Source organism: Salvelinus alpinus, chromosome 6 (genome assembly GCF_045679555.1).
Source record: "Salvelinus alpinus chromosome 6, SLU_Salpinus.1, whole genome shotgun sequence".
NCBI lineage: Eukaryota > Metazoa > Chordata > Actinopteri > Salmoniformes > Salmonidae > Salvelinus > Salvelinus alpinus.
Genome location: NC_092091.1, coordinates 62,325,400 through 62,352,179, shown reverse-complemented (window position 1 = coordinate 62,352,179; position 26,780 = coordinate 62,325,400). Strand labels below are relative to the sequence as shown.

Genomic DNA, 26,780 nt, shown 5'->3' with positions numbered 1-26,780 from the left:
TTCTCTTCAGTGTAAACGGAAGTAAACAATGTCAACGACCAAGAAACATTTCCACTTTAGCGTTTTTAATTGGGTTATTTAGACGTTTATCAACACAATATAACTCAGAATATGGACCATTTAACAGCACAGCACCACACTCTTACCCCATGTAGTCTTTAATTCGCGTTGTAGACAGGACTTTATTGATAGATGTTATCTAGGTAACGCTAGCTAGCTGCTAACGTTAGCTAACAATGGCTAACTGTATGGTTTTTCACACTCAAATAGCCTCCATTATGGAGGTGCTAGCGAATGCTGCCGTGGCAGATATTTGTAAACTCGTAGACGACGACTATGCAGTGTTTCGTTTGGAAATTTCTCAAAGCCAGAATGATAACAGGGCATTGCGGAGGAAACTACAGTTACTGGAACTGAAGATGGCACGGGAGCGCGCAGAGAGGACAATGCGAGATCGCGTCGTCGCCAGTCGTCCTAGTAGTGTCAAGATCCTCGACCGATACAGAGGAATGGCAAGAGGTACAATTTCGCACCATTCCCCTCTGCACATGTGTTCAGATTTGGGTCTTGGTTAGTTTTTGGATAGTATGAAATAATTTCCCTGATTACTTAGCTAGCTATGTTGTGCAGACACAATATCGTACAGGTATTCTGACCAGGTGAGCGCTACTTTTGGATGTAGATTGCAGAATGAGAGCAGGTCACCCAGTCGTCAGTCAGGGCCCCGAATAATCAAATCATAGGTTGTTGTAACCAGAGCCACACATTTTTGGTTTGTCATACACGTACAATGTTTTGATTATTACTTGAATAGTCACTAAGATTATATTTGGTTGTGGTCTTTTTTGTGTGCAAAATACCTATTTTGGATGCAGCTGTTAGATAGAATGCTAGCGCTCATTGACATACAGTGCATTTGGAAAATATTCAGACCCCTTGACTTTTTCCACATTTTGTTACGTTACAGCCTTACTCTAAAATGTATTAAATAATTTTTCACTCAATCTGCACAAAATACCCCATAATGACAAAGCAAAAAGTATTCAGACCCTTTGCCATGAGACTCGAAATTACGCTCCGGTGAATCCTGTTTCCATTGATCATCCTTGAAATGTTTCTACAATTTGATTGGAGTCCAACAGTGGTAAATTCAATTGATTGGACATGATATGGAAAGGTCCCACAGTTGACAGTAAATGTCAGAGCATAAAACCAAGTCATGAGGTCGAAGGAATTGTCCGTAGAGCTCTGAGACACGATTGTTTCGAGGCACAGATCTGGGGATGGGTACCAAAACATGTCTGCAGCATTGAAGGTCCCCAAGAACAAAGTGTCTTCCATCATTCTTAAATGGAAGAAGTTTGGAACCACCAAGACTTCCTAGAGCTGGCTGCCCGGTAAAACTGAGCAATCGTGGGAGAAAGGCCTTGGTCAGGGAGTTGACCAAGAACCCGAAGGTCACTCTGACAGAGCTCCGGAGTTCCTTTGTGGAGATTGGAGAACCTTCCAGAAGAACAACCAACTCTGCAGCACTCCACCAATCAGGCCTTTATGGTAGAGTGGCCAGACGGAAGCTACTCCTCCACGGCCCACTTGGGGTTTGCCAAAAGGCACCTAAAGATTCTCTGGTCTGATGAAACCAAGATTGAACTCCTTGGCCTAAATGGTGGTGGTGGCACCACATCTGGAGGAAACCTGGCACCATCCCTACAGTGAAGCATGGTGGTGGCAGTGTCATGCTGTGGGGATGTTTTCAGCGGCAAGGACATAGAGACTAGTCAGGATCGAGGGAAAGATGAACGGAGCAAAGTACTGAGAGATCCTTGATGAAAAACTGCTCCAGAGCGCTCAGGGCCTCAGATTGGGGCAAAGGTTCACCTTCCAACAGGACAACAACCCTAAGCACACAGCCAAGACAATGCAGGAGTGGCTTCGGGACAAGTCTCTCAATGTCTTTGAGTGGCCCAGCCAGATCGCGGTCTCTGGAGAGACCTGAAAATAGCTGTGCAGCGACGCTTCCCATCCAAGCTGACCCGAGCTTGAGGGGATCTGCAGAGAAGAATGGGAGAAACTCCCCAAGTACAGGTGTGCCAAGCTTGTTGCGTCATACCCAAGAAGACTTCAGCCTGTAATCGCTGCCAAAGGTGCTTCAACAAAGTACTGAGTAAAGGGTCTGAATATTTATGTAAATGTGATATTTTTAAAATATAAATTAGCAAAAAAATCTGTTTTTGCTTTGTCATTATGTGGTATTGTGTGTAGATGAGGGAAAAAACGATTTAATGCATTTTAGAATAATGCTGTAACGTAACAATGTGGACAAAGTTAAGGGGTCTGAATACTTTCAGAATGCACTGTAGGCTGTAGCAAAGTTAGCCGAAATAGCCATAATTTTTAAGTGTAATGCAGTTGATTTGCGATGATAAACATTATCTAGCAGGACATTCACGCAAGCCTTAAAATCCAATTAAATCCAAAAGTACAGTAGTGTGAAATGCATTCATAAGCAACTGTTGTTGCTGACGTTCTATGAGAACTTCCCCATCTTCTGCAACCAAATTCTGCACATAGCCCTGGTGCAGCAATGTTTGAAAACACAGAATGGGGTCTATACCGTTGAAAAGACAGTAGCTAACCTAAAAGCATATTTTCCCCCAATCACTTTCTCAGGTGAAGGAAATCTCAATGGGGGCCACAAGAGCTTTGTGAAACCAGCGGGACACAATACATGGAGCGATGACCAACCAATCACTGTTGATGAGGGGAGTGGAACCTCAACCCAGCATGTTATCGTGATAGAGGTTAGTGTCATAGTGTAACATAAAAAAATGACAGTACATTAAATGTGGCCCGTTTATTTCAGAAAGGCTCCCCTCAGCTATTCACTTGCTTACATCCTTATTTATCTGCCATAGGGGAGCTTGTGAGACTTCCCTATGACATTGTTTTCCAATTCTACTCATGTACCGGTAATAACCTCCCCTCTTCTTGTGTCAGGATGCAGAGGCTGCAGGTCCTGGGGTCAAACTGGAGAGTTCTGAAGGAGAGGAGGACACACGGCACAGCAGTGACATCCAGACTGGACTGGCTGGAGTACCCCCTGTGGCCACGGAGGACCGTACCACCGCCTCAGCGCAGCCCAGGACCCGAAGCAGCATCATGGAGGTCAGTGGAACGGCGAACGCCGTTCTCAAGTCAGAGACAGACACCAAGACTTTAACTGTAACACACAGGCTCTTACACACAGAATCTGACCACAGATCAGACCCAGATAAACTGGGGTTGGGGACACTGGGCTGTCCTCCTGCTCCTGGTTCAGAGTATTTACCGGTATTTCAACAGAGCCAGAGGACAGTTTATTCCCATGGAGATGGTGATGCATTAGACACTGGTGGTGATGACCTGTCTTGTTCTTACACTACAGAGATGGACCCTAGCAACATGCCCTTGGGTTTAGAGACACAGACTGATCTGTCTACAGGGGACTGGAACCAGTACAGTAGTAGTCTATACTCTGATGGGTGCCTAGATAAGAAAGGGGAGGTTATGATTGTAAATGAATTGACTGTGAAATTGGAGGGCAACGCTCCTCCCACATGGAATGCAGATAGTCACCTAGGAGACAGACACTCACAGGGCAGAGATTTCTTAGATTATAGGGAAATCATAGAGACAAATCCAAATGTTGCGACCCACTCCCCTTTACACGCGTTCAGGGATCGCGACCCAGTGTCCACGTCGATGGGGCCTTCCGATTCACAAGGCCGCGTTTTTTTCGATCAGGTATTGAACTCAAACGACAGGGCTAGACCCCAGGCTCAGGGAGGGGGATCAGAATCTGGTAAAGAGAAGCGGTTCCTCTGCGTGTTCTGTAACAAAGGCTTCAGCTGCCCCCAGAAGGTAGAGATCCACCAGAGGGTCCACACAGGGGTGAAACCCTTCAGCTGTACCCAGTGTCACATGTGCTTCGCTGAGGCTGGCACCCTGAAGAGGCATCAAAGAGTCCACACAGGGGAGAAACCCTTCAGCTGTACCCAGTGTGAGAAGAGGTTCTCCCGTCAGCACCAGCTGAAGATGCACCTGAAGGTCCACACCGGAGAGAGGCCATTTGCCTGTACGCACTGCGGGAAGAGGTTCTCAGAGAGGAGATACCTCAGGATACACCAGCAGAAAAACCATTCCACTCTATAACATAGAAAGTAACCATTCCACTCAATAGCTTCTGATGTTAACATCAAACCCTGCATTAAAGGTAGACTCAGTGAAATGACATAGATGCACAAAGTAAACGGCAGTAGTTGGTCAATTTCCGCAACAACAAAGAGCATTGAAGTGCAAGGCCCAGACATTGTGGGATATTTAAGGCATATATATAAGCCTGACATTCAGAAGCTTAGCTACAACCTTCTAAAGTCGAGGAGTCAAAGAAATTTGACTTTGCTTGGGAAGTAATCTTATACAATGTGTGACTCTCGCTATCAATTGATCAATTCACTTTCTGTAAAATATAATATGTATAATAAAATTGAATGTTCATATAAATTATTATTATAAAACATATTTGGTAGCAGAATAACATTTGGGGAAATCTGGTCTATCATTTATTTTCCTTATCCATTCATTTTTATTATTATTATCATTAAATAGCCTACCTAAAAGATGTAATGAGTCTTTGTTAAGCTATGTAGAACTGCAGGAAATTAGCTTCAAAACAAAATTCCTAGGTCCCTCAAATTAAACTAAATCAAGCTGGGAGGGGCTATAGAATGATCACAAATACCTGTTTCATCACTTATATTTAACTACTTATTTTTTTCCAAATACACTTTTAATGAGAAAATGAATGCAGTTTATCAAGTTCATTCAGATTTGTAGTTGAGATGTGTGTATGTGTGGTTTTTATATGGTCTAGTTAAAACTTGCTTGTTTAATAAACAAAACATTTGACTTTTCATTCTAAGACTTTCATTGAGACTTCCTTTAATATACATCACTTCTGATCATATAAATCACACAACAGCACTTTATAACCAATATAAACTAAATATACCTACACATATACACACTAACAAACACCTATTTATTATGGAACATCATGCCAGACAAAATTGAACGGGCCTATTTATATAATGAATTCTGAGGGCATAAATAATAAAATATTAAAGTACTGGACCTCTAAGTAAAGGCTTCAGTCATGCAAAAGCTATACATAAATCCAATATGGTTCGCTCCGTGTTCAAGAATGACCTTATTCCCTTTATTCAGATTATAACCTCACTTTCGGTTGTTTGAAAATTAAATAATCTTCAAAATATCACTCTTTTTAAAACGAGCCATAGAAAGCTGGTTACCATTTCAGTTTAATCCACCAGAAAAGACAGAACAAATATTACAACACATATTATGTTTAAACTCAAATATACTAATTGATATTAAAAAAAACATTTAAAAAAAACACACAAACAGTCATCTTTGCAAATTATATCATAAATAGGACTGGTAGAGTTATTTGCAGTTTACAAAAATACACAGCAGTTTACAAAAATATGGAAATGTCTGCTCTATCCAAAATTACAACCAACTGCAGCATTACTGCAAAAATGAATGAGGCAAGTGAAAGGGGGAGAAGATAACAAATTTGTCTGTCAGACCTGCATTAAAGACCAAAATTGGTTAAAGAAAATTGTGATAAATAAAAGTATACCCGTTTCATTTTAGGACCAGATGCACCATACAGGTTGCAAAATAGTTGAAGAGATTTTCGATGTACCGATTCCATGGCACGTGGTTTATGTGACAACTACGCTTGATTCAAAACTTTGAGTCTTTCAATTTTTTATTATTATACAAGATTCTTGCAACCAATAGAATGTTATGCACAGTGAGTATATCTATATATCTATCTTTCTATCTACAGTGCATTGACTTTTTCCACATTTTATGTTACAGCCTTATTCTAAAATGGTGTAAATATTTTTTTCTCCTCACCATTCTACACGCAATACCCCATAATGACAAAGCAAAAACAGTTTTTTTGAAAGTTCATCAAATGTATTAAAAAAAAAAAAATACGGAAATATTACATTTACATAAGTATTCAGACCCTTTACTCAGTACTTTGTTGAAGCACCTTTTGCAGCGATTACAGCCTCGTCTTCTTGGGTATGACTAAAAGTTTGGCACACCTTTATTTGGGGAGTTCCTCCCATTCTTCTTTGCAGATCCTCTCAAGCCCTGTCAGGTTGGATGGGGAGCGTCGCTGCACAGCTATTTTCAGGTCTCTCCAGAGATGGGGTTCAAGTCAGGGCTCTGGCTGGGCCACTCAAGGACATTCGTAGACTTGTCCGGAAGCCACTCCTGCATTGTCCTGTTGGAAGGTGAACTTTCGCCCCAGTCTGAGGTCCTGAGCGCTCTGGAGCAAGTCTTCATGAAAGATCTCTGTACTTTCCTCCGTTCATCTTTCCCTCGATCCTGACTAGTCTCCCAGTCTCTGCCGCTGAATACGTCCCCAGCATGATGCTGCCACCACCATGCTTCACTGTAGGGATGGTGCAAGGTTTCCTCCAGACGTGACGCTTGTCACTCAGGCCAAAGAGTTCAATCTTGGTTTCATCAGACCAGAGAATCTTGTTTCTCATGGTCTGAGAGTCCTTTAGGTGCCTTTTGGCAAACTCCAAGCGGGCTGTCATGTGACTTTTACTGCGGAGTGGCTTCCGTCTGGCCACTCTACCATAAAGGCCTGATTGGTGGAGTGCTGCAGAAATTGTTGTCCTTCTGGAAGGTTCTCCCATCTCCACAGATGAGCTCTCTGAGTGACCATCGGGTTCTCGGTCACCTCCCTGACCAAGGTCCTTCTCCCCCAATTGCTCAGTTCGGCCGGACGGCCAGTTCTAGGAAGAGTCTCGGTGGTTCCAAACTTCTTCCATTTAAGAATGATGGAGGCCACTGTGTTCTTGGGGACCTTCAATGCTGGTACCCTTCCCCAAATCTGTGCCTCAACACAATCCTGTCTCGGAGCTCTACGGATAATTCCTTCGACCTCACCTCATGGCTAGGTTTTTGCTCTGACATGCACTGTCAACTGTGGGACCTTATAGACAGGTGTGCCTTTCCAAATCATGTCCAATTAATTGAATTTACCACAGGTGGATTCCAATAATAAGGTATTTCAGTTTTTAGTTTTTTTTCGCTTTGTCCTTATGGAGTATTCTGTGTAGATTGATGAGGAAAAATATTAATTTAATCAATTTTAAAATAAGCCTGTAAGATAACAAAATTGGGAAAAAGGGAAAGAGTCTGAATACTTTACAAATGCACTGTATATATGGGGGATACAACCATCCTAGCTCTGCAGATTTTGCTGCGAAGGGACAGAATCATTAGATCACTTGTTTTGGTACTGCCCATATGTAGCTTGTTTTTGGTTGCAGGTTCAGGAATGGCTGAAGAATTGCTACATTTACCTGGCGCTAACTTTGCATATAGCACTGCTGGGTGATTTTTAAAAGTCATAGTCAATCGATCAATAATATAATAATACTCTTAGCAAAAATGGTCATCTTTAATTTACAATTGTAGAAACAATGAGAATAGAAAGGTTCAGAACTTTGGTTAAACAGCACAGCACAGTTGAAAAATATATGGCAATTAGAAATCAAAACGGGATGGTCTTCAGGGATAGATGGGAGGGGTTGAGGGTAGCTGAAGGGTGGGCCCAAAATAGAGAAAGAGAAATAATGTAAAATATACTATGTCCGTAAAATGTATATAGTATGTATAAGCTGGAAGTTGTCCATTCGTTTACTGCAATTAGGGGAGGGGTGGTTGAAAAAAACGAAGAGAAAAAAAAGTATACTTCAAAATAATTTAGTCGGGTTTGTCTGATGATGACCTTTGACTTATCATAGCTGACTCTTATTTACCCACATCCTCATCATTTATGTCCACCATGATGGGTTTAACAACAATGAAGTTATTCTGTAACTACAGTACAGGACTCATGTAGTGGAGATGGGTAAACACTCCATGTTTAAAGTGTGTTTATTATCTCTGCGTTTTTAGTGTGTACTGTACGTATCTGATGGAGTGTATGTCTATGTAATCTGTATCACCTCTCTCTTCCAGGAGGAGGAGGGTCTGGAGGTGCTGCTGGTGAAGGAGGAGGGGTGTGAGGAGGGTCTGGGGAACCCTGAGGGGACCATGGTCATAGAGGACAACCATACTACACCTCCTGAACCCACAGAGGAACCAGCTGAGCAGCACAGGACCTCACACAGTATCACTGAGGTGAGCCAACTCTAAACTACTGTCTGAATGGTATTAGTATCCACAAAGCCTCTCAGAGTAGGAGTGCTGATTTAGGATCAGTTTTGCCTGTCTTTTTTTCCTGTTATTAGTTGATTTTGTTAGCGCATCCCTATATCTAATTTATCAGCTGTTGTCAAAGCCAAAAAGAGTATCAAATCAAATTTTATGCACTGAATAAAAATGGTGTAGACCTTACAGCGATATGCAACTTTTCAGGGAAGTCAGGAACCAATATACACAGTCAGTTAGGAAAGCTAAGGCTAGCTCTTTCAAACAGAAATTTGCATCCTGTAGCACTAATTCCAAAAGGTTTTGGGACACTGTAAAGTCCATGGAGAATAAGAGCACCTCCTCCCAGCTTCCCACTGCACTGAGGCTAGGAAACACTGTCACCACCGATAAATCTTCGATAATTTCAATAAGCATTTTTCTACGGCTGGCCAAGTTATCCACCTGGCTACCCCTACCCCGGCCAACAGCTCTGCACCCCCCACAGAAACTTGCCCAAGTCCCCAACTGCTTCTCCTTTACCCAAATCCAGACAGCTGGTGTTCTGAAAGAGCTGCAAAATTTGGATCCCTACAAATCAGCCGGGCTAGACAATCTGGACCCTCTCTTTTTAAAATTACCTGCTGAAATTGTTGCAACCCCTATTACTAGCCTGTTCAACCTCTCTTTCGTATCGTCTGAGATCCCCAAAGATTGGAAAGCTGCTGCGGTCATCCCCCTCTTCAAAGGGGGAGACACTCCAGACCCAAACTGTTATAGACCTATATCCATCCTGCCTTCCTAAATCTCCGAAAGCCAAGTTAACAAACAGATCACCGACCATTTCGAATCCCACCGTACCTTCTCCACTATGCAATCTGGTTTCCGAGCTGGTCATGGGTGCACCTCAGCCACGCTCAAGGTCCTAAACGATGTATTGTTTGTTGGTTTGACAATGCCACTGTCAGCCAGAGAAATATGTTGAGAAGAATTATTACCACAGCAAGCAAGGTACTTGGAGTCAAACAGTCAGGCCTGGATGAGATCTTTAAGGTCAGGGCCCTCCGTAAGGCTCACAAAATAATTTCAGACCCAAGCCACCCCCTGTACCTGGACTTTGAACTACTCCCCTCTGGGCGCAGGTATAGGGCACCCCTCAGCAGGAAAAACAGAACTAGACAATCATTTGTGCCAGGTGTGATATCCCTCCTAAATAGCTCGGGCTAATGTTCCTATCGACTCCGTAAGGCCAGCAGGCTAGTCTTTATTTCTTTATTTATTCTTTTTTTTTTAAAATATATATTGGTATGTAACTGTTATGAAAGTTGTATTGTCAATTTTGTTTTGTATTTAAACGCCACTTTAAATGTGTACATGACACTGCAACAAAATTTCCCCATGGGGACAATAAAGTCAGTAAGTATAACCGCCATCGATAAAAGACAGTACTGTGCAGCCGTCTTCATCGACCTGGCCAAGTCTTTTGACTCTGTCAATCACCGCATTCTTATCGGCAGACTCAATAGCCTTGGTTTCTCAAATGACTGCCTCGCCTGGTTCACCAACTACTTATCTGATAGAGTTCAGTGTGTCAAATCGGAGGGCCTGTTGTCCAGACCTCTGGCAGTCTCAATGGGGGTGCCACAGAGTTCAATTCTCGGGCCGACTCTTTTCTCTGTATACATCAATGATGTCGCTCTTGCTGCTGGTGATTCTCTGATCCACCTCTACGCAGATGACACCATTCTGTATACATCTGGCCCTTCTTTGGACACTGGGCTAACAAACCTTCAAATGAGCTTCAATGCCATACAACACTCGTTCCGTGGCCTCCAACTGCTTTTAAATGCTAGTAAAACTAAATGCATGCACTTCAACCGATTGCTGCCCGCACCCGCCCGCCCGACTAGCATCACTACTCTGGAAGGTTCTGATTTAGAATATGTGGACAACTACAAATACCTAGGTGTCTGGTTAGACTGTAAACTCTCCTTCCAGATCACATTATGCATCGATATGACAACAGTGAAAGTGCAGGGCGCCAAATTCAAACAACAGAAATCTCATAATTAAAATTCCTCAAACATACAAGTATTTTACACCATTTTAAAGATAAACTTGTTGTTAATCCCACCACAGTGTCCGATTTCAAAAAGGCTTTACGACGAAAGCACACCATCTGATTATGTTAGGTCAGTACCTAGTCACAGAAAAACACAGCCATTTTTCCAGCCAAAGAGAGGAGTCACAAAAAGCAGAAATATAGATAGAATTAATCACTAACCTTGCTTCCAAAACATCCAGTGATTTTGCAGAGAGCCACATCAATTTACAGAAATACTCATAATAAACATTGATAAAAGATCCAAGTGTTATGCATGGAACTTTAGATAAACTTCTCCTTAATGCAACCGCTGTGTCAGATTTCAAAAAAGCTTTACCGAAAAAGCGCACCATGCTATAATCTGAGTACAGACCAAAACAAGCCATACAGATATCCGCCATGTTGTGGAGTCAACAGAAGTCAGAAATAGCATTATAAATATTCACTTACCTTTGATGATCTTCATCAGAATGCACTCCCAGGAATCCGAGTTCCACAATACATTTTTGTTTTGTTCGTTAACTTCTCACGAGTCACCAACCCTGATCCGGTAGCACCCCGCAACTCACCCCACTGATTAGCACAGCTAGCATAGCGTCACAAGTAACTTGTAGCATCTAAATATCATTAAATCACAAGTCCAAGACACCAGATGAAAGATACAGGTCTTGTGAATAAAGCCACCATTTCAGATTTTTAAAATGTTTTACAGGGAAGACAGAATATGTAAATCTATTAGCTAACCACGTTAGCGAAGGACACGATATTTTTACCAGGCAGATTCGGCTAGGCGCCCACGTCCAGTTCACATGCACAACAGATATGATATAACATCGTAAATTGGGTCTTACTATGGCTGATCTTTCATCAGAATGTTGATCAAAGTGTCCTTTGTCAAGATGAGTCGTTGGTTCCGTTCAGAATTCTTCCTTGCCCACTCCATTTAGCACAGGTACCGGTCGAGTGGCACGAATTTCTCAAACGTAAATACAATCCGACAACGGTACACCGCAAAACTCCCGGAAAAATTCAAATAATCTGATTAAACTATATTGAAAAAACATACATTACGATGATATGGTCACATGTATCAAACAAAATTCGACACGGAGATAGTTTGCATACATAACGCCAGCAAAACAGTACACAAACGCAGCTAAAATTCGAGCCATTCACCAAAACGGAAGTTGTCGGTCACGCCAAAGAAATGGGTCCTATTTCACGTCAGTCCCAGATAAACAAAGAATTTCTCCTCTGACGTCCTCTTGACAACCAGAGGAAGGCGAATGAATTGTGTTTCTGGTCATAGGGGGCACGACCATATATAGGCAGAGCTTTGAAGCCAGCATAACACATCTTGATTTTATGTTCTTGGTCATGGAAAGTGCTGTGGAATGACTTCTGTATCACTCAGAGACAAAATTGAAACCGTTTTAGAAACTAGGGATTGTTTTCTTTCCAATGGTATTATTTATATGCATATAGTAAGAGCAATAATTGAATAAGAGGCAGTTTAATCTGTAGAGCACATTATGCTAATGCGAAAATAGCACCCCCTGTATTCTCAAGAGGTTAAAGTCCATCATTTATGTCCAAATACCTCCTTTTTGTTAGCGCGTTTAGTTCACAAATCCAAATTCACGACACGCAGGCCAGACGAAAAGTAAAAAAATTCCATTACAGTTCGTAGAAACATGTCAAACGATGTATAGAATCAATCTTTAGGATGTTTTTATCATAAATCTTCAATAATGTTTCAACCGGAGAATTCCTTTGTCTTTAGAAATGAAAGGGAACGCAGCTAGCTCTCACGGGCGCGCGCCTGACTGAGCTCATGGCCTTCTGCCAGACCTCTTACTCAATCAGCTCTTATTCTCTCCTCCTTCACAGTAGAAGCCTGAAACAAGGTTCTAAAGACTGTTGACATCTAGTGGAAGCCTTAGGAAGTGCAATATGACCCCATAAACACTGTATATTGGATAGGCAAAGACTTGAAAACCTACAAACCTCAGATTTCCCACTTCCTGGTTGGATTTTTTCTCAGGTTTTTGCCTGCCTTATGAGTTCTGTTATACACAGACATCATTCAAACAGTTTTAGAAACTTCAGAGTGTTTTCTATCCAAATCTACTAATAATATGCATATCTTAGCTTCTGGGCCTGAGTAGCAGGCAGTTTACTCTGGGCACCTTATTCATCCAAGCTACTCAATACTGCCCCCAGCCATAAGAAGTTAAATCTAGAATCGGCTTCCTATTTCACAACAAAGCCTCCTTCACTCATGCTGCCAAACATACTCTCGTAAAACTGACTATCCTACCGATCCTTGACTTCGTCGATGTCATTTACAAAATAGCCTCCAACACTCTACTCAGCAAATTGGATGTAGTCTATCACAGGTCCATCCGTTTTGTCACCAAAGCCCCATATACTACCCACCACTGCGACCTGTATGCTCTCGTTGGCTGGCCCTCGCTACATTTGTCGCCAAACCCACTGGCTCCAGGTCATCTATAAGTCTTTGCTAGGTAAAGCCCCGTCTTATCTCAGCTCACTGGTCACCATAGCAACACCCACCCATAGCACTCGCTCCAGCAGGTATATTTCACTGGTCATTCCCAAAGACCACACCTTCTTTGGCCACCTTTCCTTCCAGTTCTATTGCTGCCAATGACTGGAACAAATTGCAAAAATCACTGAAGCTGGAGTTTTTTTCTCCCTCTCTAACTTTAAGCATCAGCTGTCAGAACAGCTTACCGATCACTGTACCTGTACGCACCCCATCTGTAAATAGCACACCCAACTAACCTCATCCCCATATTGTTCTTTTTTTTCTCTTTTGCACCCCAGTATCCCTACTTGCACATCATCATCTGCACATCTATCACTCCAGTGTTAATGCTAAATTGTAATTATTTCCCTTCTATGGCCTATTTATTGCCTTACCTCCCTAATCTTACTACATTTGCACACACTGTACATAGATTTTTCTATTGTTTTATTTATTGACTGTACGTTTGTTTATCCCATGTGTAACTCTGTGTTATTGTTTTTGTCGCACTGCTTTGCTTTATCTTGGCCAGGTCGCTGTTGTAAATGAGAACTTGTTCTCAACTGGCCTATTTGGTTAAATAAAGGTGAATTATTTTGTATTTTTTTTAAATACAGTTAAATGCTTACTTACAAGCCCTTAATCAACAATGCTTTAAGAAGTTAAACTTATTTTTCTTAAGTAGAAAATAAAATGTACAAATAATTAAACAGCAGCAGTAAAATAACAATAGCGTTATTACATCCAGGCATTTAAAGTATACTCGATTTTCAAAACGTCGCATACTATTAAACTTTTATTTTTTCATAAACTCAAACAGCTTACTATTTAGGATGCAAATATGGTTATTCGGACACAGCCCATGTCTTTCAATGATCAAACCACGAATGAGTGTCAAATAATAAAATTGAACGTTTCCATAGTATCAAATCAACTAAAACGTTTGAATTGTACTCATAGCGAATTTCTTAATCCAACATCCTCTCACTCTGTATCTCTTACAGTCAGTAGACATGGAGGAAGGGAAGCCTGATCTGCTGCTGGTCAAAGAGGAGACAATAGAAGATGAACCAGAGAGCATTGACGTGCTGAGTGGACTAAAGATGGGGGAGCAAGGTAAGGGAGAAATACATATAACCTACATACAGTAATATCAGGATGTAGGAATGGACATAAACCTAACAACTTCAAAGCCCAATGTATCTAAAAGGAGGGGGGGGTCACCAAATTCACTGGGGTAGAATTGGTGTGGAGGGTTCATGGGTGGCATTTGACAATTTCTTTAGATTCCTCATGTCTAAATTATTTTTTGAAAAAGTTTGGTCCAAATCAGAGGTTAGATGCTATATTTATTGAACAATATATGAATCCTATAAATTAGAATGGACAAGTTGGGTGCAATCAATTCTCAGAGATGAAATTATATTTCAAGCAAATAATGTTGCAGGAATGCTAATCTTATCTATTTCGAACAACAAAAACAATTTCAGAACAATCTGAGATGGTGGGTGTCAAAATCCTCTTTCTTGTGCTTCTTGAGGTGGAATGACCCTAAAGCATCTTCGGCTAATTCGTCACATTTGCACTATTTCACTTGACGACCAGCAGTGGAGGGTTTTCTCTTTAAAAATAATTTTGACCTGAATTGGATTTGAACTCACAGCCACCATATGCCAACATCTGGAGTAGACCACTTTAGTGTATGACGCCACTACTCCGCTTAGACCATGGGTAACAAATTGAACCAAGCAGTTGGCCAAATTGACCTGTTGAACAAATGCGAATGGATGGTGGCTCTACCGCTTGAGGTCTCTGATGGGTTGAATTAGTTATTTTGTTACCGGATATAATTATATGCTCAGCTGGCCGTCCACAGCATCGTGGCTTATTTGGCCAGGTTTCACTTTGAGAAAAGCTAGCAGCTAGCCATTTTAGACTGATGGTTTAAAGCTAGTCTGGGCCTCCTGGGTGGCGCAGTGGTCTAGGGCACTGCATCGCAGTGCTAGCTGCGCTACCAGAGTCTCTGGGTTCGCGCCCAGGCTCTGTCGCAGCCGGCCGCGACCGGGAGGTCCGTGGGGCGACGCACAATTGGCCTAGCGTCGTCCGGGTTAGGGAGGGTTTGGCCGGTAGGGATATCCTTGTCTCATCGCGCTCCTGCGACTCCTGTGGCGGGCCGGGTGCAGTGCGCGCTAACCAAGGGGGCCAGGTGCACTGTGTTTCCTCCGACACATTGGTGCGGCTGGCTTCCGGGTTGGAGGCGCGCTGTGTTAAGAAGCAGTGCGGCTTGGTTGGGTTGTGCTTCGGAGGACGCATGGCTTTCGACCTTCGTCTCTCCCGAGCCCGTACGGGAGTTGTAGCGATGAGACAAGATAGTAATTACTAGAGATTGTATACCACGAAAATTGGGGAGAAAAGGGGGGAAATTATTATAATAAAAAATAAAAAAATTAAAGCTAGTCTAAGCAAAAGTTCATAAGTATGCCATGTTTCTAAAGTCTATTTTCTAACCTCTTCCTGCAGATTGTTGGCTGGAGGCTAACAGAGGAGACTGGGCGGCCATCTTGGATTCCCAGACCCAGATGGGTGCAGCCAAGGCCCCGGGGGATGACACCAGAGGCAACATATTGGAGGTCAGTGGATGGGAATCCATTTATTTTTTACCAGCAGAAGATGCACCTGAAGGTTCACACGGGAGAGAGGCTGTTGGATGTAGTAGGAACCTGGACGAGGTGAACTGAGGAAAGAGTGTGTATGATGAGGCAGAGTACATGATATGGTCATGGTTGGTGTGATGGTGTCTGTAAAAATGCTTCACTGATGAAGAGTGACAACCTTATCATGGTGTTTGATGCTGGTGTTTTATAATGAGGAAATTATAGTGCCTTAATTCATGTTTACTTGAAAGGAAATAGTGAAGCTGTGTGTAATGTTGAACCTTCTCTAAAATATTCTAAAATAAATTTTATCAAAGCGAGGGTACCAAATTTACAGAAAAGGTAAAGTGTTACTGTTACACCCCTGAAAAAGGGTAGAAAGAATCACGAGAGCGTGATACGGAATGTTTACTCATGGAACGTTTAGTGCAATCATTTTACAAAAGTAACACATTTTACAGAATAACAGATCTACAGGAAATAGAGTTTTGTAGGGTACAAGGCTTATTCAAATCATAACAGTATACACTGTACATCACTGAAACAAATACTATTTTCAATATAACTGTCAAGCAAAGCTTTAACTCAGTAAACCAAAACACAATTTATCAACAGGCAATAAAGTGTTTGAAAAACCATTACACAAATATCACCGCAAAATATCTTATTAACAATGCACAGGTTCATTCACAATCGACATAAAATGGCAGCTACGTAGCAGTACCTAGCAGTGCGAAGCTAGCTGCAACCGAGCACGGCTCATATTACTCTCTGCAAACTTAACTAACTTCCTCAATATGTTACTAAAACAAACCTTAAACACTCTTGACATGTTAGCAAGTTATTACATTTAAATTACTCTTTTTAATCATCAATAACGTACCTGAAAAAGGGTAGAAAGAATCACGAGAGCGTGATACGGAATGTTTACTCATGGAACGTTTAGTGCAATGAGAAAAAGACCGCGAATTCTCCGTGAACTTGAGTGGAGACCAGAGCAATCGATCTCAGGCTCATAGATTAAGAGCATTTAGTAGATCACAGATTAACACTTTTATCCACGACAACATAAAGTAATCAACATAACGTTTACACATTCCTCTCACAATTCGTACCCTTTGTATGCTTGATGGATTTTAACAGAATTATATAAATGTTATCAATCTATCAACTAATACTGAATGCATGATCTTCTTAACCTTAGATGTTTTAAGATCCTCACATACTATGAATTTACTAATACTTTTTAATGTATAACAGGCTATTAGTATTTCCTTTAACCTGTCACACTCTCCCCGACAAAATAAATGTTGTCCCAACATTACCAACATTGTCTTCTTCAACAGTCTGTATGCACTGGACCTAGAAAATCCTCTTCTGTAAGGTAGTACTTGAGCAGAGGTCAAGGGTCACAGTTCAAATATAACTAACAAGTTATTCACAGTCCATATCTGTTGACCAGCTGTATAACATAAACAGTCCTTTCTCATACTATTGATCAACAGTCCATCAATTTTAATGATCTAAATGCATAGTCTGCAAATTGTCTCTTGTGACAGTCTGTGAAATCAGTCAGTAGTCCATGGTCAAACATGTCAACTCTGTAGCCTCATGTTTGCTGAAGCCCATACATGTAAGGTGGCTGAAAGTAACATTGCTGTAGTAATGGCAGCCATGGAACCAGTCCTGGTGCAGAGTAGACAGGGAACAACTGTGGCTGTGGCTGGATACTGTAGCAGGAAGGGATACCAAGCTGATCATAGGTGATACGTCTTGGGGGCTGTCTCTCTCTTTGTGGCAGCTGGTGGGCTGGTTCAGCAGCATCAGTTAATGAAGGAAAGGCACTTGGTGGACGATCATCACGCAAATTTTCAGCAGGCAAGTTCATCTCCTCAGCAGGCAGGTCTTGAACTGTTGTTGTCTCCTCCAGCCGCTTTTCAACAAGAGGCTGTGCTGGTAGCGTATCAGGGACTGGCACCGCAACTGTCTGTTTCACTGGTGGGGGCCTGTGTTCCCACTCTCTCGCTGGTTCAGCATTCCTCTCCTCAGGTACTGTAGGAGATGTGGGAACCTGTAGCGGCTCATGATGAAGGTCATATTCATCCCCGCTGTCTTCATCAGAATCTAGAGGCTGTGATGCAGGCTGATGTCTCCTTTTTTTCTGACTTTTGTCATCTTTGGTCATTTCTGGTTGTGTCTCAAAAGGTAAGTGGTCACAGGACATGAGCAGGTTTCTGTGCAGGACCCTGGAGCGTCCCCTACCCTTTTCTGGTCTCAATTCATAAATCGGCAGATCTGAACCCATTTGTCTCACTACTGTGTGAATTGTATCTTCCCAATAGTTACGGAGTTTGCCTGGTCCTCCTCTTGGTGTCAGGTTTTTAATCAGAACTCGCTCGCCAGGCTGTAGCACTGAACTCCTAACTTTAGTGTCATAGTACTTCTTACTTCTTTCAGCAGCTTTCTGAGCATTTTCATTTGCAATGGCGTATGCTTCTTCCATCCCTCGTTTCCAGTTCTCCACGTAGTCTCGATGGTTACTGGAACCTGCCTCTGTGCACAATCCAAAGAGCATATCAACTGGAAGCCTGGGTGATCTCCCAAACAGAAGATAAAATGGTGAATAGCCAGTCACTTCGCAACGGGTGCAGTTATAGGCATAAACCAGTTTGTTCAGAGACTCCTTCCAATTTGACTTTTGTGTCTCAGTTAGTGTCTTTAACATTTGCAACAATGTTCTGTTCATGCGTTCCACTTGACCGTTCCCCATCGGGTGGTAGGGTGTTGTTCTGGACCCCGCCATGCCACTGAGTTTCTTTAACTGATGGAAGAACTGATTTTCAAATTCTCCCCCTTGGTCATGGTGGATGCGGGACGGGAACCCAAACTTCAGGGCAAAGTCATTGAAGATGAGATTTGCAGCAGTTTTACCTGACTTTGATGTGGTGGCGTAGGCTTGAGTGAAACGTGTAAAATGATCAACAATCACGAGGATGTACTCATATCCCCCTTTGCATCTGTCGAGATGAAGGAAGTCTATACATACCAGTTCAAATGGCTGTGTTGTCACAATGTTTGTCAAAGGAGCTCTTGCTTCATGGGCTGGCTTTTTCTGCTTGACACAGCTACAAGTTTTAGTCACATAGTGCTGGATGTCAGATTGCATATATGGCCAGAAGAAGCGGTCACGTACTAGTGATACAGTGCGGTCAGTACCTTGGTGTCCCATGTTATTGTGCAACTCTTCCATCACTTTACCTTTGTACTGCTCTGGTAGAACTAACTGCTTGCGGGCTGTAGTGATTCTGTACAGAATGCCATCACTGTCTATTGTCAATTTGTCCCATTCTCTGAATAGGCATTTTGTCTTTGGACTGAATTCCTTTTGCTCTTTAACTGGCGGTTTGGAACCAGACAGTTTGAAATTGAGCACAGGACGGATGACCGGATCAGATTCTTGTGCTTCTCTTATCCCGTCTTTTGGGATCGAGCTGGTTGTTGCAGTGGTTGTCTCACCTTCAGCTGACACTGACATAGCTGCAGCTGAAAGTAACCAAGGTACAACAGCCTCTTTCTGTACCTCAACTGCTTGTATCGTGGCGGCAATGGTGTCTGGTGGAAGCTCCTCAGAACATTCTCTCATCAGTGACTCTACATCCAGTGGCATTCTTGACAAAGCATCTGCATCACCGTTCTCTCTGCCTGGCCTGTACTTTATTGTGAAGTGGAAATCAGCCAATTCTGAAACCCACCTGGAAGTGGTTGCGTTCAGTTTTGCAGTAGACAGAATGTAGCTGAGCGGGTTGTTATCGCTGTATACAGTGAAGGACGGAGCATAGTACAAATAATCATGGAACTTATCAGTGATTGCCCATTTTGGAGCTAGAAATTCTAGCTTGCCCGAGTGGTAGTGATAGTTCTTCTCAGCTGCTGTTAAGGTTCGAGAGCCATAAGCAATGACCCTAAGCTTCCCATCTTGCTTTTGGTAAAGAACTGCTCCCAAGCCTTGGTGTGACGCATCAGTGTGTACAACAAATGGCTGAGTGAAATCAGGGAAACCTAAGACTGGTGGGTGAAGCAAACACTCAATCAGCTGTTCAAGTGCCTGTTGATGCTGGTCAGTCCACAGGATTGGCTTGTTTGAGGGCACCACATGACTTATTTTCTTTGTTTTTCTTTTCCGTGGGTGGTCAGGTAATTTCTCTGAATCTGCTTTCAGGAGGTCATACAGGCAGCTGGCCCTCCTAGAAAAGTCTTTGATGTACTGTCTGTAGTAAGTGAGTAAACCAAGCATTTGTCTGAGCTGGCCCACAGTCTCTGGTCTGATTTCTTTCAATGCTCTTACTGCTTCAAAATCGGCTGGGTCAACTCGGCTGCCCTCTGCAGACACTACTCTGCCCAAATAACGGACCTGGGGTTTAAAGAGATCACACTTACTTGGTTTGAGTTTAATGCCATACTCTCTGAGACGCTGCAAAACTTTTCGCACATCATTCACATGGCTGTCGAAAGTTTTACTGAAAACAAGCGTGTCGTCCAGATAAGGAATGCAGATGTCATCCCGGAGCCCTTCCAAACACTCCTCCATACACCGCTGAAAAGCTGCAGGAGCGTTCATGAGGCCGAATGGCATCCGTATCCACTCAGAGTCCCCACGGGGTCACAAATGCTGTCAGTGGTCTGCTTTCTTCAGAGATGAACCCCTGGTGATACGCTTTTCCCTGATCTAAGAGGGAGAACCAGGAATTACCACCTAAACTGTCCATGATGTCTTGGACCCGAGGGATGGGCTGGCGGTCGGGATGTGTCTTTCTGTTCAGGTCTCTGTAATCTATACACAACCGGAGGGTCCCATCCTTCTTACGAACGCACACGACAGGTGAAGAATATGAAGAGTTTGACTTCCTAACCCAGCCCTGGGCTATGAGGTCATAAAGGTAACCCTTCATCTCCTGATACAGTGGCCTGGGCACTGACATGTATGTGCGCTTGACTGGTTCAGAGTCCTTTAGAGAAATAGTCATTTTCAATCGTTCAATGCAGCCAATGTCATTGTCTGATCTGGAGAAGGAGTGACACTCTTCTCTAAGCATTTGCCTAACAACCTCTCTCTGCTCTTCGGTTAGGTGAGTTAAACCTACTGGTGGATCCCACTGTTCGGTAGCAGTACATGGGGTTCGAACGCTGGTGTGATTCACTGTGGCGACAGTTTTTTCAAAGACTTGGGCAGGTAACACAGTCATAATGGTTTGTACTGTACCGATTATTGTGCGTCCTAGCAGGGCAATGTCGTGGTCAGTGGGGTTAGAGACATCAAGCCTGATAACTGGAAAAGCACCTTTCCTGACTCTGACTAGTGTGTCAAAGAACTCAAGGTCGTCTGGCCACTGCGGGTTCAGGTCTGGCTGGAAAAGCATTGTCATGTCCTCTTTGAAAGGCTGGGAAGCTACACGGCACTCAATCTGAATGCTACTGTGTTTTGGTACAGCAACCTTCTCTTTCTTGGTTTTCACTGCGTATTCATCTGTCTGTTCTGCGCTAACAGCCTGTATAAAAGCACTCACCTTGTTTCTTTTGAGGCTTGGGAAAGCTGTTTTTATTGTACTGTATCGTTTAGTCTTTTCGGTCATTGTCAGGATGTGCTCGATAACATTGAAACCTATGATGGGATGAGATAGGTGACAGCCTTTCATTACCAGCACTGGGATGATCAGTTCCTTTGTTTCGTCAGTTTCAGAGGCTAGCCGAAAAGTTGTTTCAATCCATCCCAGGTACGGCATTTCAGTCCCATTTGCTGCAGTCAACCTTAGATCAGCAGGTGAGTCCAGGATTTCTGAAACATCTCTCAGCCTTGCGTTTGGGAGAGATTCCTCTTTCCATCGTTCATCAATGACCGATACCTGAGAGCCTGTGTCCCATAGAGCTTGGAGGTGGTGGCGATTCAGGTGACACTCAATAAGGCACTGTCTGCCGACTAGCGAGGTGACCTTACGGGGGTAGCGACCTTGAGCTAGGGATGGTAAGGAGTGGGCATTTTCCTCTGTGCAGGAAAACCTTTCACTGGTAGAGTTAATTTTCAGGTGAGTGCATTTTTCCTTATGTTTAATCCAATGTTGGTTTTGACATACTTTGGAACAGTACAGTGTCTCTTTACATGATGAACATTGTTTCAGGTTCTCAAATGAATCTTCTCTGGCACAATTTGCACATTTCTGGGACTTTTTGGTAGCTACGGTTAACACTCGTCCCTCAGCGGTAACCTTTCCCCGTTTAAATGGGCCTCCCTTGATGGTCTGACTCCCCGGATTTTACATCCAGCTTGAAAATGTTCTCCACTCCCACATCGGAAGCAGTGTGTGCAGCGTGCATCTGTTCTGGCCTGCTGGCAGACAAAACACCTCCTTGGAGCTTGAGCAGAGCGGTTGGCATACCGGTTAGGTGCATATTGATGCTGCACAGGGTCAGGTGCTTGGGACTGACTGTAGTTGCTGTAATACTGCTGCTGGGACACAGGTGGCTGGGGGTCCCTATCTGGCCTCCTAACTGGAGGTGGGGCATAGGCACAAGGCGGTGACCGAAACATAGGCTGCTGTAATGTCTCCTTAATCTGAGCAATCTCTGCACTGAGACCTTTTAGAGAAGCTACACCTGTCTTAAGTTCAGCTAACTCTGTTAACAGTTCTGCGGGTATCTTAGCTTTGGCTTCCTTCATAGGACACTTTGTGGATGGCGTATCTTCAAACTGGACTACACTTACAGTTGTAGCAGGCTGTGGGGCATGAACCCGCTTTTTGTTTCGTCTTTCTATCTCATTAGCACAAGCAATGTTAAGCTTCTCTAGCAAAACCTCATCTGATGTTTCGCTATCTAGCAGGAGAGGCTGCATGTCTATCCTGATACTGTCACTCTGGAGACCTGTAAGGACTGTGTGTAAACACATGCGCTGGACTAGAGCAGGGTCATACTTAAGCCCTGATTCTGACTCCTGGGATGCAAACAGTACTTTTTGCCTCAAATCTAAGACGCGCATCAGGAAGCTTTGAGGGGTCTCCTTGCTATGCTGTGCTTCTGAAGCTAGCTGTTTGTAAAGCTCTGTTGCACTCTTCTCTTGGAAGTGGGAACGCAGGATACATCTAAGTGTGGTAAGAGTTAGCTGGGGTTTACCTTCCAAGTAACTGCGTAGCTGTGAGCCTGGAGAAATAGCCCTGACTACTGCATCTACTATTTCTACCTCAGGATAGCCTCTGTTAAGTCCGCTCTCGATCTGATGGGCAAGGCTGGAAAAAAATCAGTTTATCTTTCTGGCCCGGTTCACCTATCTGACCAGAAATTTTTAACTCTTTGCGCCAGTATGAGCTGGGCTGTGCATTGGGTGAGAGCGGCACGCTCTCCTGAAGATTGGCATGGGGTTGGGGCTGATCTATGCCACTGATCATCTCTGTCATTTTGTCTTTAAGTAGCAACAATTCCGACATGCCGCCATCTTCTAACTCTGCAACTTCCTCTCTTTCAAGGAACATCATAATGTGAGTCATCAATGATATGCGGGATTTGTCTTGAACATTTCTTATCTGTTCGCCTGATATGTCAAGGAAATCACATATCTCTAGTAACTTGTCTTTAGTCAGGGTGTGCAATTCTCCTACTACCTCTTCCTGTAGTTCTTCCAAGGCGGTTGTCATGTTGGCAGAACAGGAGGAACTTTTACTGTGCAGGAGTTGACTCTGAATTAGATGGTCCTTACTGTCTCTGATGGTCGATCAATGGCCTCAGGTGACACGTACTTAACCACCAACTTCCAGCTCTCCTCGAACAGCAACACTTTCCTCACTGCAGCCTGCCTGAGTTATTATGTGGGGATTTAGCTGGCTCGGAATTCAGCAACCAGGATGTGGAAACTGGACATCTGAGCAGCAATCTCAGCGGAAGCCTCCAAAAATGTTACACCCCTGAAAAAGGGTAGAAAGAATCACGAGAGCGTGATACGGAATGTTTACTCATGGAACGTTTAGTGCAATGAGAAAAAGACCGCGAATTCTCCGTGAACTTGAGTGGAGACCAGAGCAATCGATCTCAGGCTCATAGATTAAGAGCATTTAGTAGATCACAGATTAACACTTTTATCCACGACAACATAAAGTAATCAACATAACGTTTACACATTCCTCTCACAATTCGTACCCTTTGTATGCTTGACGGATTTTAACAGAATTATATAAATGTTATCAATCTATCAACTAATACTGAATGCATGATCTTCTTAACCTTAGATGTTTTAAGATCCTCACATACTATGAATTTACTAATACTTTTTAATGTATAACAGGCTATTAGTATTTCCTTTAACCTGTCACATTACCATAGTGAGAAAAAATATTATTCTTGCCACATCGCTTTGTGCAATAAAAGTACTGTACTTCATGTTATGTGAGTGTATAACCATTTTGTTCAAATGAAATACAAAATCGACTCTGTGCTGACTGACTTTCAAAATGTTTTATTTCAGGCACAGACTTTCCCTTATCGCAGTCAAACCAAAACATTATACTTAATTATTGAATCAACATATAAGGACATTTTTTATAGTAAACTCCAATGGCTCCATATTGTTAGGTACTTGTATCACAGTGTTAGAGATGGGCTTGACTGTGGTAAACAGTTTATAATATGATGTCATGTTTCTGTGTGTACAGCAAAGAGTTTGTTATATAAACTTTTATGCTTGTCTTTACAATCGTTGTTTGCAGTGTGCAGTCCATGAGGACCTGCTGAAATCTGGTGTTGCTGGCGGGGGAGACTGGACCTCTGAAGCGGCTGGTCACAAACCCTGGCCCCGGATCAGAACCCTGGATCAGGAGCCATCGCTCTTCCTTCCCGAGTCAGAACCAGGACCGAACCACGAGGGACAGAGACTCCAGCACCACGCAGAACACAACCAGTGGACAGGTGGACTGAACAACCTCAGTCCTGGTGGTCATCAGAGAGGCTCCAGTCAGGGATCCAGTCCGCAGCCCAGACCCTTCTCTTCACAGTCTCAGTGCAGGGATGGAGCAGGGCCTGGGGCTAATAGAGATAGACCCTCCTGTTCCTATGATACAAACACCACAGTATCCATGATGAACAGAGCAGGTCACCCTGGGCTTCAGCCTTCACAGAGAGTGGTGGGAGACCCCCCTGGTGGTAGTCTATCAGGAAGTCTGTCTTCTCCTTCAGGGTCTTGTCTAATGACTAGTGACTGGGTTCATAGAAAGCCTGGGCCTGGGTCTAGCCTTCCTCAGTTACCTCATGGTTACCCAACCAATACAGACAGGGCCAGGATGGGCGGTCACCACGAGAGGTACCTAGCCTATAACACAGCACACAATCCCAACAACACCCAAACAATGGCTAGAGGTCAAGGAGGGAGCTCAAAGACTAACCACCTGACGGTGGTGGCTCCTGCTTCTACTTCCTCTGGTGTCATTGGGTCACAACGTGGGAGGCCGAGCATTAGGACGGATGCTGAAAAGCCGTATGCCTGCCCCACATGTGGGAAGCGCTTCGCTAAGACGAAATATATCAAGCAGCACCAGACCGTTCACACCAAGGAGAGGCCCTTCAAGTGCAAACTATGTTACAAGAGCTTCTCCTTCCAGAGTAACCTTATCAAACATAGGAGTGTCCACAATGGGGAGAAATCGTAGCACTGTGGCTTGAGATATACACAGGGGATGTCTGGGAGCAATTCTTTAGCTGACATATTATAGTCATCATGTGAAGTGTCTTAGAGAGAGGGTTTTTTGGATTACTAAGTCCCTCAGTTGAGCATCTGGGTACGCTCACATTCTCACATGATACAGACTTGTTGTTTGGTGTGCTGACACAGTAAATCCATTTTGAATTCACTCACTTTTTGACAGCATCCGTTATGATTTAAACAAAACTTTCCATACATGTTTGCCCATGGAAGAAGTTGTCAGAAAGTGACACGTAAACTCCAATGTTGCAGCTTGGACCCTATTTCACATTATCTGAGGTTTGTGTTGTGCCCCGCCATCAGTTGAGACACAACATGCTCTTGAATACAGGGTGGGTGTCATTTCAATCATAGAAATATAACTCATAGAACGGACCTATTCCTTCAGACCGCTGTAATTTACATTTTTATTGAATTGACATTTTTACTTCTAATAACTACCACAACAATGATCTTGGGTCCACCCACAGTTTAATGTCAATTTAAAGGGTCATGTCTATTATATTATATTTATTTCAATAGGTTTCCTATGGAGGATTGGCAGTATAATTTGAAACAACAGATATTCACATTCAAGTCAACATTCTCGGATGTGTGGACCTCCAACCATCTTTGTGGTACCATTTGAAATTTGAAATGTTTGTACATTTATCATCCAAAACATGACACCCACCCTGTATTCAAGAGCATGTTTTGTCTCAACTGATGGCGGGCACAACACAAACACCTTAGATTATGTCAAACAGGCTAAGATACAGCATATGCGAATATGAAAAAAATCTGATTACAGATTTAGATAATTGACTTTTTAAAAACGTTTTATTAATACTTAATTTAAAAAAATATATTAAATAAATCTCCAGAAATCATAAAATAGTTTGACAACCCTGTTTGTAATTTTTTTAAATATAAATCCCAACCGTTTATCTTTTCCAGTGATGAAGTCATGGATGTCTCATGGTATGGTGGGATATGCAAAATGGGTCAACTTTGAGCACCTTTATCTCCTGAATTTTTTGGTATTCAGATCCAAAAAGTTACTTTCTGAGCACTTATACCATGGTTTTTGTTCAAATCAAAAGGGGTGCCATCAAAAAGTCATTGAATTCAAATGGATTTACCCATAGCCAAAACACTGTCATTAAAGTGTAACACTATATGTCCCTCAGACTTTGGTTTTGGCTATGTTCTATTCATAACAAATATAATGTCCCTCTTTTGTTATAACACCTTTATAACACCCCCTCCCCCCAACATTATTTGGCAATCAGGTGATACCTGTTCCTTTATGTACAAAAAAAATAGGTGATCAAATCTGTTAATAAATTAGAAATAATTTTGTGAGTGGGTTACACTGGTGAAAAAGAAAGGAAATGAGAAGTAAAGTTGTAGTGGAAAATAGGAAACTCTCAGACTTTTACAGTTGGTAGCACCAGCCCA

At 42.8% G+C, this 26,780-nt stretch overlaps 2 protein-coding genes across 2 annotated transcripts; one reads left to right on the top strand and one right to left on the bottom strand.

Annotated features, from left to right (window-relative positions):
* LOC139577669 (uncharacterized) lies at positions 1 to 26,508 on the top strand. Its single transcript, XM_071404829.1, has 7 exons — positions 1 to 519; positions 2,671 to 2,801; positions 2,998 to 3,165; positions 8,125 to 8,286; positions 13,955 to 14,066; positions 15,471 to 15,580; positions 24,352 to 26,508. The coding sequence occupies exons 1-7, from the start codon at positions 237 to 239 to the stop codon at positions 25,285 to 25,287; spliced, it is 1,902 nt and encodes a 633-aa protein (XP_071260930.1). The 5' UTR covers positions 1 to 236; the 3' UTR covers positions 25,288 to 26,508.
* Positions 15,459 to 18,428, bottom strand: LOC139577691 (uncharacterized). Its single transcript, XM_071404869.1, has 2 exons — positions 15,967 to 18,428; positions 15,459 to 15,626 (listed from the first exon to the last, which is right to left on the bottom strand). The coding sequence occupies exon 1, from the start codon at positions 18,405 to 18,407 to the stop codon at positions 17,214 to 17,216; it is 1,194 nt and encodes a 397-aa protein (XP_071260970.1). The 5' UTR covers positions 18,408 to 18,428; the 3' UTR covers positions 15,459 to 15,626; positions 15,967 to 17,213.
* Positions 26,509 to 26,780: the final 272 nt, after the last annotated feature.

Coding starts and splice junctions, on each gene's coding strand:
- LOC139577691 (XM_071404869.1), bottom strand. CDS start 18,407: ATGGCGGGGTCCAGAACAACACCCTACCACCCGATGGGGAACGGTCAA.
- LOC139577669 (XM_071404829.1), top strand. CDS start 237: ATGGCTAACTGTATGGTTTTTCACACTCAAATAGCCTCCATTATGGAG. Junction 520..2,670: donor ATACAGAGGAATGGCAAGAG/GTACAATTTCGC, acceptor TCACTTTCTCAG/GTGAAGGAAATCTCAATGGG. Junction 2,802..2,997: donor AGCATGTTATCGTGATAGAG/GTTAGTGTCATA, acceptor TTCTTGTGTCAG/GATGCAGAGGCTGCAGGTCC.